Source organism: Hoplias malabaricus, chromosome 1 (genome assembly GCF_029633855.1).
Source record: "Hoplias malabaricus isolate fHopMal1 chromosome 1, fHopMal1.hap1, whole genome shotgun sequence".
Taxonomy (NCBI): domain Eukaryota; kingdom Metazoa; phylum Chordata; class Actinopteri; order Characiformes; family Erythrinidae; genus Hoplias; species Hoplias malabaricus.
The window spans coordinates 87,980,663-87,999,915 of NC_089800.1; the positions used below are offsets into that span (position 1 = coordinate 87,980,663).

General features: G+C 42.0%; 2 protein-coding genes across 3 annotated transcripts in view; both read left to right on the forward strand.

The window, feature by feature from the left end:
- Positions 1-17,926, forward strand: part of si:ch211-266o15.1 (zinc finger MYM-type protein 4) — a 66,797-nt gene extending 48,871 nt beyond the window's left edge. Inside the window, exons 23-29 of one of the 2 annotated variants that reach the window (XR_010803792.1) lie at positions 6,622-6,742; positions 7,216-7,367; positions 10,652-10,766; positions 11,608-11,856; positions 14,188-14,317; positions 16,062-17,082; positions 17,180-17,926. Coding sequence is in view for 1 of the 2 variants with exons in the window: in XM_066675947.1 (XP_066532044.1) it covers positions 6,622-6,742; positions 7,216-7,367; positions 10,652-10,766; positions 11,608-11,856; positions 14,188-14,317; positions 16,062-16,266 (972 nt within the window). In the remaining variant the exon portion in view is untranslated. Of the gene's footprint in view, positions 1-6,621; positions 6,743-7,215; positions 7,368-10,651; positions 10,767-11,607; positions 11,857-14,187; positions 14,318-16,061 lie in introns of both variants that reach the window. The other variant, XM_066675947.1, reaches the window with a different exon arrangement.
- Positions 2,399-6,234, forward strand: LOC136700694 (uncharacterized). The gene is made up of 2 exons (XM_066675948.1): positions 2,399-4,588; positions 4,833-6,234. Exons 1-2 carry the CDS (start codon positions 2,461-2,463, stop codon positions 5,111-5,113), a joined length of 2,409 nt encoding a protein of 802 aa, XP_066532045.1. The 5' UTR covers positions 2,399-2,460; the 3' UTR covers positions 5,114-6,234.
- Positions 17,927-19,253: the final 1,327 nt, after the last annotated feature.

The window sequence follows — 19,253 nt, forward strand, 5'->3', positions numbered from 1 at the left end:
TGTTTATAAAATATACAATTATCATTATATACTCATAAAAAATAATTGTAGCAATTGAAATCCACAATGGCGCTGCACAAATCTCAGCATAGTGTTAATTTTTTTTCTGCCCTTGTTCGCAACTGGTTTCAGATGCATCTTTGCTAATGTAGTTGCCTTAGCAAGAGTTTAACAACAGTATAATCCAAATAGTGTTTAAATTTTAATGTTGAAATCCAGTTTTGTTAAATAAATTATACACACACACACTGAATGATCACTGGATTAGAAACCTAACTTGTATCTACACTCACTGTCCAGTCTCCACAGGAGCACTTTGTATTTCATCAATTACAGCCTGGAGTCCATCTGTTTCTCTGCGTACCTTCGTGTTCCCTTTCTCCCTGTTCAAGGTCATATCCCCCACAGAGCAGGTGTGATGTGGTGGAGGATCATTCTCAGCACTGCAGTGACGCTGATGTGGTGGTGTTAGTGTGTGTTGTGCTGGTACAAATGGATCAGACACAGTAGTACTGCTGGGATTTTAAAACCCTGTGTTTACAGCTTGTCCATACTTGCACACACCTACAAGGGGGACCAACAAGAAAGATTTAAAGTCAGTTGCTGCACAGTTTGTGTATTGTCCTCTTGTCCTACATCAATGGACACCGCACACTGTTGGCTATATATTTTTTGGTTGGTCGACTATTCTCACTCCACAGAGGCTTTAAAATCTCCAGCAGCAATGCTGTTGGATGCATTGCAGTACCGGTGCAATGGTCTTGACCATTGAAGAACAGGGTGTGATGGAGATAAAGTAAGAAGAGAAACAGATGGACCACAGTCTGTAATTGTAGAACTACAGAGTGCTGCTGTGTGGTCAGTGGACCTGACGAAATGGACATTGAGTGTTGAAACACGGTAGGTGTTCCTAATCCTGTGGTTGTTGTGTGTGTTTGTATGTACTTTATGTATGTATATGGAATATATATATATAATATTCCACAGAGATATATAGTAGGCTAACACACTGCTACAAATTTACATGTGTGTTTTAAGGAATGTTTTGGCTCAAACATTTTGAAAAACATTTTTATGGTATTATTAAGTGACAAGGTATTAAGTTCTTAATAGAAAATGATTAAAATATATATTATTTTTCAGGCCACTGTGGATAATCTGGAAGAGGATTTGGACAAAAACCCAGACTGTACAGACTCTTTCTCCGACACAGTTTCAGAACAGTTAAACATGGAAAATGGTGAACTTGATGAAAACGGACTGGATAAAATTCTTTCAAACACGTTGGAGTCTATTTCCACTGATGATGAGCAGGTTGAAAAAAAAGGAAAACATAAATTGGACTCGACCCTGAGCCCGAGCCCAAATCTGTGTGGATCGGTTTGCAACCAGATATCGTTTTCCAAAACGCAGTACTGTTTTTACTGTAGAAAGCCCAATCCTAATATGGCAATTCATTTGGAAAAAACACATGCAATGGAAAAAGATGTTGCACATGCCCTCAGTTTTCCTAAGAGATCCAGAGAAATGCGACTTTTGCTTGAGCGTATTTGCAAGAAAGGCAATTACCAACATAATATTGAAGTCCTGAGAAAGGGACGTGGAAAAATTGTTGCTGAGAAATGCAGCAGGGGAAAAAAGTCCATCATAGATTATTTGCCCTGCCAATATTGCCTGGCTTTTTACTTTCGAAATGACTTGATAAAACATGAGAGCTCATGCAAGATGAAGATGAATTCAGATGTCTTTTTAAATTACTTCCAACAGAACACACAGTGCTCTGGTCTGCAGTCTGGTACTGATTCATCTAAATCCGTCTTCAAAACCCTCGCTGAATCAGAAGGGTTCAGTCCTGATCCCAGTCCAACATCAAGTCTGGATTCCAGTAGTGATTTCTTTCATAAAACAATCTCTCAACCCAGTCTTGAATCCTGCTCTATGCCAAGTGTACAGTCAAATTCTTTTCAACCTTGTTTCAGTTCCTATCCAGAACCTAGTGCTCTGTCTAATTTTGATTACTGTTTTGAAATTGTGGAGAACTGCAGTCCTGAAACAACTTCAAACCCCACAGTTTGCCAACAAACTAGCACCAGTCCTAACTCTCACTCTTGTCTCGAGTCATGCCTTCAGACAGACACCAGGAATAAAACAGATCCCTTACCTACTCTTGAAACTTGCAACGAACCCAGTGTTCAGTGTAAACTACAACCACTTGATTCTTGTCTTAAACGCAAGGTCAAGTCGAAATCTAATACTAAACTTGGTCACCAAGCCAGAATTAATCGGAGATATAAAAAGTCGATGTCAAGTTCAGTGCAGAACCTGAGATCTAAGACTTCAGCCATGCCTAAGGCCAGCCCATTTGTTTTTAGAAATGAGGAAAGTCAACATGAGCTGTACTCTGATGTCTCAAGTGGAGCTGAATATTATCCATTTGATGATGAGCAATCCATTTGTAGCATGGACATGGCCAAACTTTCAGACAAAAGGAGGTGTTTGGCTGAGAATGGTGATCTCAGACCAACTTTGCGCTCATCATCTTGTGAGAAAACCAGTTCTCGGTCTGAGATGAGGTCCCTCAAGAAGAGCCAAAAAACGACAAAGCCATTCTCAAGACGAGTATCTACTCGACGTTCTGGTATAACTTCTTTAACCTCCGCGTCATCCCAACATCCAACTGCAAAGAATGAAACCAAACAATGTCCCAGACACAACCTTGTGCCAGAGATATTGCACCGTCAAAGTGTTAAATCAAATGCTGAAAATGTGAGCAACGATGAACGTGAGCTGAGCGCATTCTCAAATGATTTGGAGTTGAAAAACGAACCTGAGAAGCAAACTTATACTTGCAGTCTCGAAGCTGAAGAGCCATCAGTTAGCCCTGCTGCAGCTCCTCAAAGGAAATCAGTAGAGGAAGTTAAAGTGAATTCCAAGTCCACCTCACTATCTTGTGTAAAAGTCAGTCAGTCCAAGGGCGCTTCTTCAGAGACAGAAGTATCTTCTGTGAAGTTACCTGTGGTAAATAAACGGTTCTGCATTTACTGTAAAGAATCTGTTATTAAAATGGCGAGGCACTTGGGACGGGTGCACGCAGATGAAAAGGATGTAGCAAATGCCCTTAGCTTTCCCAAGTGTTCCAAAATAAGACGTATTTTATTTGGACTAATACTCAAAAAAGGTTGTTACCAGCAACAAACTGAGGCTGCTCAAAATGGAAAAGGAGAAATTGTCCAACAGAACCACACAAAGGATACACCATTGAATGAATATGAATCTTGTGCCTATTGCCAGGATTCTCTTCCTTCAAGAAAGCTTAAGTATCATATAAAGATTTGCAAAAGCAAACCATCTTCATCACTGTCCGACTGCCTTTCTGAAAGATGCCGAAAAATTGTCAACAACATGCAGATTGATTACGTTTCCAATTATTTGAGAAATGATACCTTGATCTGCAAATTCGGCAGTGAACTCTGTGAGAAAAAACAGAAAGATTGGAAGGCCAGATTTGATTACGTATCAATCAGAATGAGAAGACTAAGTAAGTTAATGTTAGCTGTGAAGGAGCTGGACCCGAGTATTGAGAATCTACATCAATTATGCACCGAATCCAGGTTTAATTTGGCTTTAGAGGCTGCGAAGAAGCTCTGCTCATTTGATCAGCGCTCAAATAAATTCAAAAATTTAGGGAAGGCAAATAACCTGCGATTGATTTTGCAGCAGGCCACCAAAATTGCTTTGAGAGAGGATGCTGTTGAAAATAAATGCACAGCTCTTGCTAGAAGGTTCATTATACTACTCAACACGGAGTGGGTTGCTTGCATGACTTCCCAGTTTGGCAGATCACCTAGCCTAACTAAACTGAACAAGGAGGATGTCAAAGCCATTATGAAAGATGTTGTGAAACTACAGGAATTTCTTAGTCTTACAGAACGTCAAGCGACAGAAGAACTGGTGAAGGACCCAAATCCCAAAACATGGGAGAAACTACGCAATAACATTCTGGCTAGCGTTACTCTGTTTAATAGAGGACGGAGAGTCATAGCCGAAGAAATCCTGCTTGAAAACTACTTGAAAAGACCCAAAAATTCTTTCAGTGCAGATGAATATGAGACCCTAACAAATCTGGAACAATGTCTTCATGAAAAGTTGATCCAAATTGATTGCACTTGTAAAGATGGAAATACGGTTTCGGCGTTACTCACTGGAAGAATGAAGTCCAGCTTGGACCTTCTCAATAAATACCGCAAGCATGTGGGTGTCACTGAGGGAAATCCATATGTGTTTGCTCTGCTAAAAGGTCCTTCTAACATGATGGCACATAACTGCATTGAAGATTTGGCCCTGAAGTGTGGTGTAAAGAATCCGGAAAGTCTTAATTCTCCACAAGCCCAGAAGTGTGTGCCTCTTGTATTCCAGATTCTGAGTCTTGATGACCACGAAATGCAACATGTAGCCGAGCTTCTGTGTGACAACAGGTTTAACTGCCAAAAACTGAGACAAAATCCTTCAGATTTGGTGGAAGTTGTCAAGGTGCTTCATAAAATGGACCAAAGAACTAAACCGCAAGAAGAAAATTGTCATGAGACAGGTAAAACACACACTAACATGCTGATATCATTTGAATAATGTCTTACAAAGTTAATTCCTTTATATAAATGTGAAATAATTACGTAAAAAATAACTTTGCAGAGACCAAATTGATCATATTGAGTTTTTGAGACTTCTACAATGCCAATTAAAAAAAATCCATTTACATACCTTCAGGACCTTAATATATTGTTCTTAACTGTTTTCACTGTTTTCATTTCATTCTCCTGCACCTAAACTTAAAGGAAGAATAAAATGGGCTGTGAAAGAACACAAAGCTGTGATGAGGCAAATGAGAAATATTATTTCCCGTGGGAAGAGCCCAACCAAAAAGGATTGTATGAAGTGTTTGAGGAAAGAACCAGATGCTCTTCAGTCAAGAACATGGACACAGATCAAATGTTACACGCAGAACATCATAGCAGCTAGAAAAAGCAAACCAAGGCAGAAGAAAGCTGACAATGATGAAGGTGGTCATGGCGAAGATCATGATGAACCTCGTCCCAAAAAAAGACGGCTGAAATGAGTGGGAAGAGATGCTTAGATTTGTTTAGGACACTGTTGTTTTTCTTTCTCTTTTTAAGTTATTTACACTTTACGTTATATATACACACACCAACCACAAATATTAAAACGTAAAAAATATAAACCAGGTTTCATTTTCATTGCACAACACAATGTACGACCAAACAGTGCCTCCACATTTGAGCAGAGAGCATTTGGAGGTTAGGCGCCTTATTTCTGGGAATCTCAGCCATAGATGATGAGGGAGGATCTCTTCATCTCATCATTCAGCTTCTGCTTCTGTCTTCACTACTGCTCTAGTCTCATCACGTTCTCAGAGCGATATTCCACCGTTCAGAAAAGACCTTTGTCCCAATGATCTGTGTTTTAAGGTAAATACTAAAGAGAACATTGCTAAAGTTCCACTAAACTCTCCAAGCTGATAAAGTCTTTTGTGCCAGTCTGAAGTTTGAGCTTGGAGCCAGGCAACTTTGAGTTTTGTGATCAGTAAATTGAGTTTTATAAACAAAGTTAAGAACAGGAGGAGAGTTTCAGTAGTGTTATTTTTCTGTGCAATCTTTTGGGTTACAAATATTATATATTGCTTCAAAGTCAGGCAATCGCTGTAGCTGTGGCTCTCTCTAATTCATGTAAATCTTTAACCAAATCAACACATTTTTATCGTACAGCTGAACGGTGATGATAAAACAGGTTTTATTTTTTCACATTCAACAGAATTAAACACTAATTCTTCTTCAAATGTAAAGCAGATCTCAAAGGTGAGCTCTGAATGAAAGGAAATAAATTGTAACTATGATCTATTTAACATTTAAACACTTGTTGCTGCTCTCAAATTCGTTCATACCTCACTTTATAATGGTCTCAGGTTCAACTCTGTTTTTTCTTTGTGTTTTCCTTGGTTTTGTAAAGCAGAATGAGAGACGATATATCAATGAAATAATATTGTTGTAATTATTGAAGACTCTTGCTTTGGAATACTGTGGATATTCGTTAAGCCTCTATCAGCTCTGTGCAGATTTAGTTCATTGTTAAATTTCTGTTTCCTGTTGTATGTTTTTATATTTTATATAATGTAGCTTTTTATTTTTTCCCAAATTTATAGCGTTACCTTTGAATCTCGGCTGTTTTCTTTTTTGTTCCGCACTTTCTTTTTTCTTCAGTGTTGTATCTCTGTACCCTGCTTCACATCTGTGTAATATTTATACATTAAATACACTGGAAAATGCTGTGTTTTTCTCCTTTGTGACTCTTATAACGTCTCTTTTATAATGGTCTTGTTTCAGTCAGGATTTTAAAAAATTATTATTGTTATTATTATTTTAAATCTTCAGCAAGAATATGGTCTTTGTGTTCGTTTGTGTGTGCGCGTGTTTCCTTTGTACATTTTTTTTTCAAGAGATTGTAGGAATTTAAGATGTGTGCAAAAAATAATAAGAATGAAATGCATAAATCCTGGATGAGAGGCGCAGAAATCTAGTCCTGAAATGTTCCAACATGCTTTTCTTTCAGGGACGGAGGCGTTTGGGAGCAGATGTGGCAAACGGTTCCTCGTCCAGCTCCAAAATCCACCACGTTTACGGAGTGAAAGCCTGGGCCAGCTGGGTGCAGTGGAGAACCCAGCAATCCGACGGTGAGCTTGACCAACGTGGGTTTGAAACCGCAACCGCCGTTAATGGTCTTGTTAAGAGCAGGGCAGTGTCGGCGATGCTAAGTGTGCTGTCATCATTGCTGATGTTGCTTAGCAACAATCTCGGGACTTGGTGCTTTATTTTCTGCTCTTCTGTTTTTAACAGTGTGAGGGAAGTGAATACTTCAGATAGTTTCTGCATCATTGTCTCTAATGACTATTGAACAGAAAGTGTGAGATGTTTCACACCAAGATTATTTGCCTTTACTGTTTTGTCACATAATTGTTACATAAAATTTTGTTAAGTCACTTAATACACAATGTTAGCATTGGACTGGAATCTCTAGCCTTTGCCTCACAGCGCCTTTTTGTTCATTTGTATTTTTGAGGGAGGACTGTCAGAAATAATGGTTACTCTTTCTGTAAATGGACTAACCCTTGTGTTTAAATTACATTTCTGTGTTTGTCTCTGTCAGTGAGCCCTCTGGTCCTGAAGGAGGACGTGTTGCAGTGTAATTCAGAGGAGCTCAGCGAAGGCTTGTGTCAATTCATCACTGAAGTTCGCAGACCAAACGGCCAGCCTTACGCCCCAGACAGTGTCTATTATCTCTGCTTGGGCATCCAGCAGGTTGGAATTTCACAGTTACTTTGTCTGTCCAGTAAACCCTCTCATTGCTTTCTAAACAAAAATACAGACACTGAATAGGACAGCTGCTTTAAAGGGCCCTCATTGTGCACTTGTATAATAATATGAGGCACACTGGGGCAGCCACATGTGAGCCTAAGGTCCCCATTCCCCGTGTGAAACACAGGCTAGAGAGGTAAAACCCCCTGAGCATTGGGTTGTGTGGATTTGATTGGATTTAGTGGCTTTTAACATCGGTATCTAAGGATCATTATGTTCTTAGAACATTATTCCAGCTTTTCGCAGACACGTTGTGAACAGGTTTACACATATCTTTGTCCATATATTATGTGTTTTAAGGTAAACACCAAAGGCTTAAATCTGTGGCCACTCAACACTCCTCGAGTTACAAATATCTTTTTAGCAATTCTCTGGGCAGGAGGCAGATAACCAGACAAGGAGAGAACAGGAACAAAATTTCAATAGAGTACTTTTTCTGTGCAGATTTTTGGGGGGTATGAGTACTTAAATATATAGGGGTTGGACAATGAAACTGAAACACCTGTCATTGTAGTGTGGGAGGATTCATGGCTAAATTGGAACAGCCTGGTGGCCAATCTTCATTAATTGCACATTGCACCAGTAAGAGCAGGGTGTGAAGGGTTAATTAGCAGAGGGTAAGAGCAGAGTTTTGTTCAAAATATTGCAACGCACACAACATTATGGGTGACATACCAGAGTTCAAAAGATGACACATTGTTGGTGCACATCTTGCCGGCGCATCTGTGACCAAGACAGCAAGTCTTTGTGATGTATCAAGAGCCACGGTATCCAGGGTACTGTCAGCGTACCACCAAGAAGGACCAAACACATCCAACAGGATTCACTGTGGACGCGAGAGGAAGCCGTCTGAAAGGGATGTTCGAGTGCTGACTCGGATTGTGTCCAAAAAACATAAAACTACAGCTGCCCAAATCACGGCAGAATTAAATGTGCACCTCAACTCTCCTGTTTCCACCAGAACTGTCCGTCGGGAGCTCCACAGGGTCAATACACACGGCCGGGCTGCTGTAGCCAAACCTTTGGTCACTCATGCCAATGCCAAACGTCGGTTTCAATGGTGCAAGGAGCGCAAATCTTGGGCTGTGGACAATGTGAAACATGTATTGTTCTCTGATGAGTCCAGCTTTACTGTTTTCCCCACATCCGAGAGAGTTACGGTGTGGAGAAGCCCCAAAGAAGCGTACCACCAGACTGTTGCATGCCCAGAGCGAAGCATGGGGGTGGATCAGTGATGGTTTGGGCTGCCGTATCATGGCATTCCCTTGGCCCAGTACTTGTGCTAGATGGGCGCGTCACTGCCAAGGACTACCGAACCATTCTGGAGGACCATGTGCATCCAATGATTCAAACACTGTGTCCTGAAGGCGGTGCCGTGTATCAGGACGACAATGCACCAATACACACAGCGAGACTGGTGAAAGATTGGTTTGATGAACATGAAAGTGAAGTTGAACATCTCCCATGGCCTGCACAGTCACCAGATCTAAATATTATTGAGCCACTTTGGGTTGTTTTGGAGGAGCGTGTCAGGAAACGTTTTCCTCCACCAGCATCACGTAGAGACCTGGCCACTATCCTGCAAGAAGAATGGCTTCAAATCCCTCTGACCACTGTGCAGGACTTGTGTATGTCATTCCCAAGACGAACTGACGCTGTATCGGCCGCAAAAGGAGGCCCTACACCACACTAATAAATTACTGTGGTCTAAAACCAGGTGTTTCACTTTCATTGTCCAACCCCTGTAGTGTTTCAGTGTCACATTGGTTCTGGTCCTGTTCTACCACTGCTCTGCATATTTTAAAGGTACTCCTGCTCCAAACACAGCTGTGACAGTATCGGGAGAATATTACGACATGCAGGGAAGTGGTTCTCTAGACCAGGATTGAGAAACACTGCTCTAGATCTAAACAGAGCTCAGTGGGAATGTCCTTCAGAGACGTTTACAGAAATGTTAAGAAGAAAAGGGGGGGAGAAAATCACTCTAATGACGAGCTACAGCACAACGGCGTGTCAGTGACAGACACTGTACTGTATGTGTTTTTAGCAGAATGCCATTTGCGCACCAAGTTGTTTTTATCAGAAACGCAGACTTAAGGCCGTGTCCACAGAGAGGAGAGCGTTTGCTCTCAGGATTGAAGCGGAGCTGAAATAGCCAGCGCTCCAGTGACAGCTGGATGTGCTCCGTCACACAGAGAAATTTCATTTGTTTTGTTCATCCAGTGTCTGTGGAACTGGCAGCTGCACAACATGAGTAAACACTGCGCAGGGGGTGTGGATTGTTCAAGACTGGGTCTTTGTTCAACACTCGGGTTGCATCTGAAATGCTTTACTTTTTATTTACTTCTCACTAAACCTCACTGCTGTGACCGTTATGGAGGATGAGATTATTAGAATCATTTTATTTACTCACCTGCACCTACATTGGAGAAGCCGTGGCCTTGAGGTTAGAGAAGCGAGCTTGAGGCCGGAGGGTCCACGGTTCCATTCCCGTTATGCTGTATTAAACATTTTGTAAAAAAAACAACAGAATCATTGATGGGCTGTTCAGACAGTAGAGCCAATATGACTTTAACTGGCCCTCAGCCTCTTAGTTTTGGTGGTGCGTGCTCCTCTGACACCAGAGTTCTTCTGTTGGACATCTGAGCTTTCACTGTAAACCTCAGGAGCAATCGAAGACCAGGCTCTGTAAACCCCACCTAATGGACGCTCAGAGAACAGTAACTAAAACTCCAGCAGCTTAAAGGGAGCGAGAGAGTGAGGGGAAAGTAGATTTGTTTGGAACGAGTCCTAATAATTTGCATTTGGTATATTTTATTTTATTTTTTCATTTTTTTTTATTTGTTTCCTTTATTATTTAAGGAATTTAGCACTTTCAGGTATATATGTATTTTTTTTATCCTCAAGTCTTTGCCTAATTTTCTCCCCAACTCGAACACACGGCCTTCCTCCGAGAGAGATGACACAGACTGCTTCTTTTCAAGCTGCTGCTAACGCAACAGTATTGAACAGTTTTACTTGTGGGAGAGGAATGCAAACTGCCCAGATCCATCACACAAGCTGAGAGACACCCGCACTGGCCAGCACCATGAGCAGAGAGAGGCTGTGAGAGGAGGGGCTGTCCTAGACCCCCAGAGAGGCAAACTGTGCTCTCTGGGAGTCTAGGCCTCTGATCGCTGTATTTTCCGGGGTCTTGTTGTCAATTCTGGTTTCTTTCTCTTATTCAGTACCTCCTTGAAAACGGACATCTTGAGAATATCTTCATGGACCCACTGTACAGCCAGTTCACCAGGAACATCACCAAACTGCTCAAAGACGGGGAGCGCACCTTGCCACCTAGCGGTAACACAGCCTTCTTTGTCTTTTTATTCTTATGTTTTTTGTTGTCAATGTCTTTTTTTTTTTTTTAATTTTCACATTGGTTTTTCAAATGGGAACCGACCAGTAGACGTGCTCTGTCAGATACAAGCCTTAAAGCCAAAGAGCCACAGCAGTGGACACACGAAAACACTTTAGATGTGCTTTATATTTCAAAATATGAACAAATAACAAAGTAAAAAGTAATTTCTGTTGATGTAAGTATTTTTGGAGAGTTAAACTAATGTAGAACTTTTACACTGAGACTGTGAGGTTTTGTGGCTCTCGCATCTTTTTAAAATGTTTAAAAATACACTTTGCTGGCGTTTTCGTTGGAAGTGAATGCAGATGTCGCAAATGAAGGAGGCAAAGGTGTTTTGCTCTGTCATGTGCTGCCCTGTCCATTGCTCCAGGGTGTGTGTGTGTGTGTGTTTTCACTGTCACAGATGAGTTAAATGCTCAGTCCCAGTTTCTTTGCACTAAAAGCAAGTTTAAAAGCATTTAAGCTGAGATCTTTGAGAGAGATGACTTGAAAAAGAGAGATTTCTTTTATCAACAACTGCACAACAGATTACACGAGAAGATTAATCTCCAGATCCTTTTTCTCTTTTATTTTCCTTAAATTTCATTCACTCTGCTTTTTAAATGCGCTTCAGGGAAACGAAATTGTTTCTTCTGTGGCATCTTTAACTTCTTTTTTTAAACGTGATAACAGCTGGGTTCAAGTGTACTTCCCTGGGGAGGGGTGGGGTGGGTTTGTGTTTTAATGGTGATCACGCTGACATATGCAGTGTGTTTTATTCTACCCTCGTGTTTTTATCCACAGGGTTCCTGCAGTCTCGTGTTGAGGAGAGCTTCCTGTGGGAGTGTAAACAGTTGGGTGCTTTGTCTCCGTTTGTCCTGCTGAACACACTGCTGTTTTTCAGCATCAAACTCCTCAACCTGAAAACTGTGGAGCAGCACCAACGCCTTTCCTTTTCCAACATCACCCGCTGCTCCAGGACCACTCAGCAGGGCACCACTTCTTATCTCAGGTTCAGAACAACGGGAAACGAAGACGACCAGGAGAAACACGGTGAGTCTGGGGCGGAAAGCAGTGGGTTTTCACGCACGGTTGTCGTGGATGAGTTTTAGGCAGTGACACGTGTAACGACACGTCCGAAGCTGATGGACTGTGATGCTGTATACTACATTTTCAGGGCTGAAAGACCTGTTAAAAATGAGAAGGACCTGTCAGAGTTGTCATGGTCACGGTTCTCAGGCTTGAGACAATCCAATCCAACTTTATTTATATTGCACTTTAACAAAAGAACAAAGGGCTGTAGAAAAATAAAATACAAAATATGAACAATACATCATTACAGAGTAAAAACGAATGCAGTCAACAGACAAGGTGATGAAAGCTAAGGAGAAAAGAAGTGATTTAAAAACAGAGAGTGTGGAAGCCAGTGTAGGAGCCGTTACAGCAAAAGCACAGTCCCCTCTAAGCTTGTAGTCCGTTTTGGGCGCTCTCAGGAGCAGCTGACCTGTGTGAGTGGTGAGGCTTGAAGGGCTGTAACATCTCCGAAAGATAGGAATGGGCAAGACCATTTCGGGATTTAAAAGTTAGTAACACCATTTTAAAATGGACCCTAAAGTATATGGGCAGCCAGTGAAGTGAAGCTAAGGTGGGGGTATGTGCTCATACTGACGTGTGCCAGTTAAGAGCAATGCTGCTGCATTTTGTACAGACTGCAACCGGGCAAGAGAGGACCCACTGACCCCCGTGTACAGTGAGTTACACTAATCCAGCCGAGTGGTAACAAAGGCATGGATTACCATCTCATTGTTGTCTCGAGACAACTAGCTTTACTTCGGCCAGGGGCCTCAGATGAAAGAAGATTTGACTACTGCTTTGATTTGGCTGTCAACCTTGAGTTCTGAGTCCATTTTCACTCCCAGATTTGTGATAACAGGCTTGGTGTACTGAGCCAAAGAACCCAGGTGTAATGGTGCCACCAAAGACCATCAGAGACAAAAACAGCACTTAAACAAGCAGTGGAAATAAAGCCCTTTCTTTTTTATCTAATGAATCCTCGGGGTGTAACACCAAGCAGGATTTCTCCATAAGCCCAGACAGGAAGGTCCCCCTTCTCTTTTTCATAAGGACTGGTTTGACTTTGGCCTTAATTTATCTGGATGTCCAGGAAATCCTGTTTTGTGGAATACCCATTAACTCTGCGTATGCTCTATGTTTTTGTTTAAGGATTTGTGAAGGTCTAAAATCATAAAAGATTAATATAATATGTCATAAATATGTATTTAATAATAGTATATGTTATAAAGTATAATATGTTTAAAATAAAATGTTGGGCTAAATTTGTGTGCTGTAATAATGCCTTTAGCCATGTAAACATAGCACATAAAGTAAGGAAATTTGGTTTTGTAGATTATTTCTTTGTTGTAACAATGCTTCTTGGCAATACATCGGATCCCGTGAGAAAGCCTGTTAATTTCCCTTTTAAATGGTGCCACATTTGTAAGGAACATGCATTTGTGGGATGAGCAGTAGAGCTAAGTGTGTGGGTTGTGCCCATGAAAAATTTGCCAAATCCTCTCTGCCAAAGCCAAACAGCTTCTTCTGCCATTGACTCGTTTGGCGTGTGGTGGACTGGATGATTGAAGTTTCAAGAAACAAGACGTATTGGTAATTTAACAGTTTATTCATTTAACAAATTGGAGCCTCAGTAGCGTGTGGAAGAACCATACACAGCCACAACAGCCTCCACCACCTCCTCCTCACGCTGGTCACCAGCCTGGTCACACACTGCATCCCATTCTTCAACCAGCATTTATCACAAGTCACTGTGGCACGAACGGCACGCCCAAACTGATCCCACAGGTGTTGAGGTCAGGAGCTGTCAGGCCATTCCTTCCTCTCCACTCCCACAGTCTGGAGATGGTTTCTGATAAACCCTGCTCTGTGAGGGTGATCGTTGTCTTGGAGGATAGAGTTCGGTCCAAGACTGTGGAGATATAAGATTGCCACTGCTTGCAGAATTTAATCTCGATATCTATCCGCATTGAGAAGCCTCGTTTTTCCAGTGAGGGAGATGCCGCCCCACACCATCACACAGAATAAGCTGTTTGGTTTTGGCAGAGAGGATTTGACAAATTTTTAATGGGCGCAACCCACACACTCAGCTCTACTGCTCATCCCGCAAATGCATGTTCCTTACAAATGTGGCACCATTTAAAAGGGAAATTAACAGGCTTTCGAACGGTTTAAGATTTTTTGCCAAGAAGCATCGTTACAACAAAGAAATAATCTACCAATCACAAACTTCCTTATTTTTGTGCTATGTTTAAACATAGCTTGTGTATTAGGAGCTCTTTTATTAACTGTGTGTGTTTGTGTGTGGTCCAGGTCCTGTTGTACTTGGTAAAAGGAAGCGGGAGGACGAAGAGGAGCAGGACGAAGATATGGAGATGCCTGAGAATATCGAGAACCCTTTACGGTGTCCTGTTCGACTCTACGAGTTCTACCTCTCTAAATGGTGAGGAGCAGATCCGCCAGAAACTTTCTGCTGCGTTAAGGTTAATGTGAAGAAATGAGAAACCAGGGAAAATATTTCTGTGCACAATATTAACTTCATGAAGCTAAAAGACATAATATAATTACTCCTCTTCTGTTAAAAGAGTGCAGAGAATGTACAGGGTGGGCCATTTATATGGATACACCTTAATAAAATGTGAATGGTTGGTGATATTAACTTCCTGTTTGTGGCACATTAGTATATTGGAGGGGGGAAACTTTTCAAGATGGGTGGTGACCATGGTGGCCATTTTGAAGTCGGCCATTTTGGATCCAACTTTTGTTTTTTCAATGGGAAGAGGGTCATGCGACACATCAAACGTATTAGGAATTTCACAAGAAAAACAATGGTGTGCTTGGTTTTAAAGTAGCTTAATTATTTCATGAGTAAATTACAAGTTTCACACCACTTATAAAATGTGTTCAAAGTGCTGTCCATTGTGTTGGATTGTCAATGCAACCCTCTTCTCCCACTCTTCACACACTGATAGCAACACCGCAGGAGAAATGCTAGCACAGGCTTCCAGTATCCGTAGTTTCAGGTGCTGCACATCTTGACGGTATGGTGTCAAAGGGGGTATATGGGGTACAAAGATAGTGGGGCCATTCTTCATCAATGTAAAGCTCAAGGCCACTGGATATGCGAAATATCTACATGATAATGTGTAATTAATGAAGGCAATTGTCTATGCTGTGAAGATAAGAGATGTGCAGCACCTGAAACTACGGATACTGGAAGCTTGTGCTAGCATTTCTCCTGCGGTGTTGCTATCAGTGTGTGAAGAGTGGGAGAAGAGGATTTCATTGATAATCCAACACAATGGGCAGCACTTTGAACACATTTTATAAGTGGTCAGAAACTTGTAATTTACTCATGAAAGAATAAAGTTACGTTTACGTAAAACCAAGCACACCATTGTTTTTCTTGTGAAATTCCCAATAAGTTCGATGTGTCACATGACCCTCTTCCCATTGAAAAAAAAAAAGTTGGATCCAAAATGGCCGACTTCAAAATGGCAGCCATGGTCACCACCCATCTTGAAAATGTGCCACAAACAGGAAGTTAATATCACCAACCATTCCCATTTTAAGGTGTATCCATATAAATGGCCCACTCTGTACATTAATCCAGTGTTTCCCAAAATCTTTCTGCAGTGCCCTGTGTTGCAGATGAGAATACCCCCCGACCCCATCACACACTTACATGTTTTCTGCTTCCAGACTCCACTGTAATAAATTTTAAACGTTGTAAATGATACAAAACAAAAATCAAACCGACAAATCAGTTTTACAGTGGAATTATTACAGGTGACATGCACTTGTAATACCCCCACCTTTGAGAGCCCATGCTTCTCTTTGGGAACCACTGTACGATGCGTATAAATCATCTCTTTTTCAAGGTACAAACTCTGTATAATAGAGAATGAGTATTTTAACTCTAGTAGCTTTGTGTGCTGCTCAGTTTGCTGGCTGTATGATGTTATCTCATTTATCTCAGTGACTGTCAGTACTTTGACACCAACCCATCACAGCGGCCATTACGAAGAGAGCAGACAAAGATGAGGCTGTTTTTAAATGAGGAGCATTCCATTTTTTATACTCTTCATTGCAAAAACGCCTTTAAGTCTTTGGCCACATTTCCCAGCTGCTAATGGGCTTCAGTGACACTTCTGTTCCTCAGCTGTCATTCCCTTTTGCCTCCACAGCTCGGACTCAGTAAAGGAGCGTCCGGATGTGTTCTACCTGCAGCCAGTGGATTCCTGTCTCCCCAGCAGCCCGGTGTGGTTCTCATCTCAGCCACTAGAGCGCGCCGTGCTGGAGAGCATGTTAACACGCATCCTCGCCGTCCGGGACGTCCATGTGGACCCCAGACAGCAGCTTTCAGACTCCTCGGACGAGGAGAGCTCCTAATGATGACCCTGAGAGGCTGCAGGGAGCGACTTTCTCTGCTCTCAGCTCTCTGTGTGTTTTCAGTGCTGACACAATGAAGGGAAGAACTGTGACTAATCCTGCGCCTTTTACAGACACCTACACACTGTGGGTTCAGGAGGGGAGGGAGAGAGCTGTACGAACGCCACAGTATTGGCAGTGTGTACACACACACACATTCGGGGGCTAAATTAGTTTTTATTATTGCTCTTACAGCAGGAGAAATGAGAAACTAACGGAGGCATGGTCTTGTGGAATGAGTGGGTCAATATTTTATGAGCAGACTGTTTAAATCCCAGGTCCCGTGAATGGTTTTTCTTTGTAAAGATTAACACTGCCCTTCTCTTTGGTTTGTTTACTGTTTGCCTATTTTCCTCTCATCCTCTGAAGGCATCTTTAAAACTGTATTCTTAGACATTCTTCTGTTATGTAGTCTGTGTAAACACTTTTTATGATGTGGGTTTGTTTTGTTGTTATGAAACTGCTGTACCCTTCAGGGGTGAAGAATTCTGCGTTAGTCAGCGGAGCACAAGTGTGTGTTGTTTTTTATTTTATCGCTCTTTTGTAGCTCAAGTGGTTTTTTTTTTTTTTTTTTTTACATGGTCACGAAAAGTGGCCAAATCAATTCTGCAATGTTTAGCCACAAGATTATGCAGATATTTGCACAGATACATTCAGTGCCTGCCTACGATATAAGGCCAATTGTCATTTGCTACCATGGTAACACAGTCGAGGGCTTTTGCTAGCGCACTGTGCTGGATTCTGCAGGTTTGGAGAAAACGCACAGCTGAGAAAATGGTAAGGACACTGGCTTCAGCCCTCAGGATTTCATCAAGTTTCTTCTGCAATCTGTCATTTTGATTTGTCTCGTTTTTTTTTGTTTGTTAAACTCTAGGTCAATGGGCTCCACGAAGCAAAGTAAGATGAGATGAGGCTGTCTGCTTTCCTTTGATAAATCTGTGAGAAGTCATTGAAAGCGTTCTCTGTCTCGTATGTGCATAAATACCGCCATCACTTGCAGATTGTATGCATTTCTGACTCGTCACGATAAACTGCGATCATTGGAAAACTCAAACTGATTACATTTGTGTTGCCCAAGCAAGAGAAGGTGGGAAATAAAAAAAACGTGTGGGTGTACACAGGGCACAAAAGGTGTCAATTCAGAGGGTTTGTGAGTGGGAGAGGAGGTGGAGTGCAACAAAGGCACACTGACAGTACATGCTGTTTTTGACAGTAATAATTATCCATCTCTTCAAACCAAATCCATGCATTTTATGCATCATCTGGCATTTTTTTTAAGAGCGGTCTTCATACTCCAGTCTACTTTAAACTTGGGATCATTCATACCATCTCTGTGTTGAAAAGAACGGTGGTGGCGCACAGAGCTGGAGCTGTGAATTTCCTCCGGCTGGAGTTATCTAAGCCGACTCTTTATAGAGGTCAAATCCAAATTGAGGTGAAAATAAGTAAAATCAAATGAAGAGAGTCGGATAAAACTGCAAAAGCCCTGAAGCAGCATCAGAACTTGGAGGGGGAGGGGTATCAGTGATTGAGAGAGTCAGAGAGAGAAAGAGAGAGAGAGAGAGAGAGAGAGAGAGAGTCTGTGTGTGAGAGGGAGAGAGAAGGAAGGGAGGGAGGTAGAGAGGGAGGTAAAAGGGAGAGAGCGCTAGCGTTGGTGTAGAAGTAGGAGGCCATTTGTCAAACCATCAGTGTTTCTGTATGAGACGAGATAATGTACCGGAGGCTGAGATGTGGACTATTCCTGGTTTTCATGGAGACTTTGCACACTTGGACGGCAGGAGCGAAAGGCACCAGGGCCGTCCATCTGTCACAGCACTGATGCTGTGATTTCTGGAGAGGCTACTCGTCCTCAATAATGGAAATGATTATCACCATGAAGAGGGAAAGTGGGCAGAGAACCTGGAAAAGACGGATGCCAAATTTGTATCTGAAAGAGCAGTGAGTTTTCACCTTGTTCGGTCGAACGTCTATTTTTTACCTTTTGCCCGACTGGATGTCGGACTCTAAAAGTGAGGTGTGTTCTTCAGGAGCGTCCGATCTGTTTGCTGAGGAGAGCAGATGGTGAACAGTTCCAGAATGCACAGAGGAGATGCTCTGGTACATGTATGTCTAATTTCCTTGCGTTGATTTTGTACAAATGTGCTCTTGTGTTTTCACAACTGCCAGCCTCACTAACTCATGAAGTTACTTCCATGTCACCAGATATAACTTAAGTATTGAAGTGAAACAGTTTTTATCAATTTTAAGAAATAAAAGACTTTAACTGCTCACTTTTTGAACACTTCAAGACTTCATGGACTGTTTGGGCGCTCCATAAGATTTTCTGCATTATGGATTAATGTGAAGTTCAAGAACTCCCAACAACTCATAACCACCTCAAAACTTATGCCAGAAGTTTAATTGCCGTTTGTTAAACCATGGGAAAGCCACTTAGTCGACCTGGTTGTTTGCGCCAGAGTCCTTGCTGCTCAAAGAAAAATGAAAGGGAGGGCTACAATGAAGATGGCTATATCCCGCAACGCTCCATCTATGATACTATGTGTATCAATGAGCAGATTGACCATAGCTCTGCCCACAGTACGCTGGGCTCCAGGAGAGGACGGGAAACTGATTTCTCCAGTAATGGCTCCCTCGGAGGCGACATGTTCGATACCAGGTCTTCCGTACTCCACAACAGTGGGAGAAGACTCGACGAAAGGTTCATTTTCGATTCCCTGAAGTTGGCGAACGATGAGCTTAGATCCCCGGGAGGGTTCGTGAGGTCAACTTCTCCAAGTGTGTCATGTTCTTCCGCTCCTAGTGGATCCATGAACAAGAGGCTTCCACTTCCGGAAAGTGGCAAAAAGGACAATCTCTGTCGACACTCATGGAAGGTCTTGACACCTCCAAAGTTTCCAGATGCTTTGGAGCTGTCTCCAGGGGAGAGGAACTACTTGAATCCAGGGGTG